A 3,165-nucleotide genomic window follows, 5' to 3' on the forward strand; every position below is an offset into this window, starting at 1 on the left:
GGACCATGTCTCCCTCATTTTCCACCCGATAAAGCTGCAAGCTGGCAAATAGGTGCGCGAGTTCATTCCAAACAAGCAGAAAAAAGAACCAAATTTATTCACAGAGTCACTGCGGCGATCTTGCAGGAGGAAGTGGTGCAACTCATCCCTATTCAAACTTGATGAGTCTCGCTCCGAGCTCCTCCTCGGGCGCTTCCTTTCATGTTTCTCAGACGTACTCATACACACCCATGATACCCAGGACTCAATTCTCCGAAGCCTTCACTGGTGCACAAATGGGAGAAACAAGACTTGGCCCTCGAGGGCGTGACAGTGCAGCCACATTTTCACTCTCCGACCTGGTTAGGCTGCTCGGCTAAGGCTCATCAAGTTGGATGACGGACATTCCCGAAGGCCGGCAGGGCTCGGCAAGCGTGACGATTCGTGACCTTCTGCGCGGAGAATCGTCCGAACACTGGGGTCAGCCCTGTATACCCCCCTCTCTAACACTCATTTATTCTCCAATATATCTCATCTTTGGCATGCAGCATGATTTTATATGTGACTGCTTGCATGCAACAAATGAATGTTATCGGAGGATAGGAAGGTACATAGATCAAAGGAATCATGCGGTGGGCGCCTTGTCGTCCGAACACTGGGGTCGCGATAGTACAGGTTGAAAGTGGATACGGTTACCATCGGACCATATGGACTAACTTGTGAGTCTCTCATCCGTCGGCTTAGAGTGTCTAACATGTTGACCAAGCGATTAGGAGAGGTTCGTGATTCGTAGCAGATCATCCGACTCTCCGAGGACGTTCCAAGAGTCTCTTCCTCTACCGCAATCGACGAACAGCACTACGACCTCGAGTCGGGGGATGACACGCTCTCGACCACCAAAGCGCAACCGAAACCGCCTCCGGGCAGTCCGATGACGTTTTAGATACAGTCGAGTGTCGGAGATTCGAGCGACTCCCACCAGGGTTTACCTAATGCTACTTCGTACAAGAGCCCGTCCTCAGCTCCTGCACCCAGTTTAGTACTAGTATTGACACTGGTACTGTCCTCTCCTCCTCCTCTCGAATCCGTGCTGATGTTCGATACGTTGAGCACCACGACGAGCGACGACGGCGATCCGTTACAGCTGTGAGCTGTGCGCGGAGCTCGCGCACATCTCCGAGAAGGACCTCAACGATGTCCATCGATCGTTCGTTATGGCCGCCCGAGGTATTGCACGACGGATTGCTGCATGGGAGAAAGAACGCTCGTCGGAGACACATCAACATGTCCATTCGGTGACGTCGTCTGGAGGACCTGTTATCCCGAAGAACACGACCGGCGCGCTATGGAAATTGCTGCTATCAACGCTGGCACGTTCAGATTCAGCACTTTGTGCTGTTGCGCATCGCTGATGATCATACTCAGATCGTAACAACTGGTCTTGGGACAAGGATGCAGGTAGAGGCTGCAAGAAAGCTGCTGTCCTATGGCAAGCCTTCGCGACCAAGTGGCGGGAGACTCATATGGGCGACACCCCGACCCTTGATCTAAGCGATATCGGGGCGATATCAACTCTCCCGATCCTCACCAACACCGTGCTCATCCGTGACTGCTACCGGGAGGCCGAGAAGGTGGTTTGGCGTCGTGCGGCGGGATTTGGTTTTGGTGGGGGAGTGATTTTCACCGGTCAACCTGGCATCGGTAAGCATCTTCTCCGCTGTTGTTCGCCGTGCAGACTGGAAACAGGATTTGTAGGCAAGACCGCTTTCCTGTGGTACCTCCTTGTCCGCCTCCTGCAGCAGGGGCAGGTCATCCTTTTCCATCTACCATGTCCTTCATGCTTGCTGTTCTATTTCGATCGCGTCTACCGGCTCAACCAGGATGATGCAATACTTCCCCGGATGCGATAGCTTTCAAAGTCCCGTTTTTCTGCGCATCGTGACTGGTGTTTTACCAGATTAGGGCTGCAGCCTAGGTTCGGTACGGTTCAAGAACAATTACAGCAGTACCTGGCGCCGTGGCCCAGCAACCCTCCGGAACCGTTAGGATGGAACACTGCCGTGCTGGGGCACCTCAGATCAGTCTATAAAGAAGGTTCTCCCGAATCTGTTAACGAAGTCATCGACGCCGTTCTGGACAAAGTGATCGCGAATTTTGGTCACATTCCTCGGGACGTTTTCCAAGCGGTCCTCATCGACTTCGAGGGTGTTCAAGCGCATCATATGGAGGCTGTTAACTATACATGTGAAGAGATCATCGAGATGCTCACCGCGGTCACAGGCCTCTATGACGTTTCGATGTCGGACCATCGCTCTGACGGCGTGGTCGTCGTCTCCCCCTGTACGCAAGTTGGGACTTCGGTCAGATGGGCCGCTGAATTCAAGTCTCCTTGGATCGCAGAGCAGATCGTCGCCAAGTTCCAGAGAGAGGGGTGGCAGCAAGGGAGCGACAATCCCTTGCAGTTCTCCCGCCCCGATCAAAGGATGCCCCTGGAAGCGCCATCCTCCAAGCCGCTTGCCCTCGGCGGCGTTATGGGCGGCGTGAACCGGAGTCAACGCCTTACCAAAATGTCTTTCGAGCCCGAGCCTCCTGCCTTTGTCGTCCGCTCGCCTGGGTCGCCCGAGGCATCTAAGCCTTCTGCGAGTTCTGAGTCCTCGCAGGTTCTTCCTCCTTGGCCTCAGGTCCGGACGACCATGCAGTTTGACATGTCCCATCTTCCGAACACCTTCACTTATGACACATACTACACTCCTGACCTCGCTTTTTACTGTCCGGCTCTTTTCGACGCGTTGATCATATCACGAGGCGTTAAACTAACCACGGCGCATCTATGGCTCCTACGGATGACACCGACTAGCGGGCATGTGGGGGCCAGCGGCTTCATCATGATCCGCAGGATTGTGGCGGCACTCCTTTCGCAGCTCAATCGGACCGCCGAAACAGGACGGCCTGCGGACGAGCAAGGTCTTGCGGGCGCGGAGCTCAGTTCTAACTCGCCGTCGCTCACGGACTTGCCGCAACAAAGTCGTGAGCGGCTCTTGGACAAGGCGCAACAGCAGGAGACCGAACCACGTCTCCTGAAGAAGGCGAAAGTGGATGCCGGAAGCGAAGTCCACGTTCACTACGTCCTTGTCCGTCCAGAAGGCTTTCTAGAGTCAGTCTCGACCTGTCGGTGGGATTTACCCC

General features: G+C 54.6%; 1 protein-coding gene across 1 annotated transcript; it reads left to right on the forward strand.

The window, feature by feature from the left end:
* Positions 1-1,097: 1,097 nt before the first annotated feature.
* On the forward strand, positions 1,098-2,378 carry DICSQDRAFT_141537 (uncharacterized protein). Its single transcript, XM_007371133.1, has 3 exons — positions 1,098-1,349; positions 1,405-1,680; positions 1,735-2,378. The coding sequence occupies exons 1-3, from the start codon at positions 1,229-1,231 to the stop codon at positions 1,887-1,889; spliced, it is 552 nt and encodes a 183-aa protein (XP_007371195.1). The 5' UTR covers positions 1,098-1,228; the 3' UTR covers positions 1,890-2,378.
* The last annotated feature ends 787 nt before the right edge of the window (positions 2,379-3,165 follow it).

The sequence above is a fragment of the Dichomitus squalens genome (genome assembly GCF_000275845.1).
Source record: "Dichomitus squalens LYAD-421 SS1 unplaced genomic scaffold DICSQscaffold_90, whole genome shotgun sequence".
NCBI lineage: Eukaryota > Fungi > Basidiomycota > Agaricomycetes > Polyporales > Polyporaceae > Dichomitus > Dichomitus squalens.

Bases quoted from the DNA above. Each gene is read 5' to 3' on its own strand.
- DICSQDRAFT_141537 (XM_007371133.1), top strand. From the start codon at position 1,229: ATGGGAGAAAGAACGCTCGTCGGAGACACATCAACATGTCCATTCGGT. The intron at 1,350-1,404 runs GCACGTTCAGAT...GATCATACTCAG, and splicing joins AATTGCTGCTATCAACGCTG to ATCGTAACAACTGGTCTTGG. The intron at 1,681-1,734 runs GTAAGCATCTTC...CAGGATTTGTAG, and splicing joins CACCGGTCAACCTGGCATCG to GCAAGACCGCTTTCCTGTGG.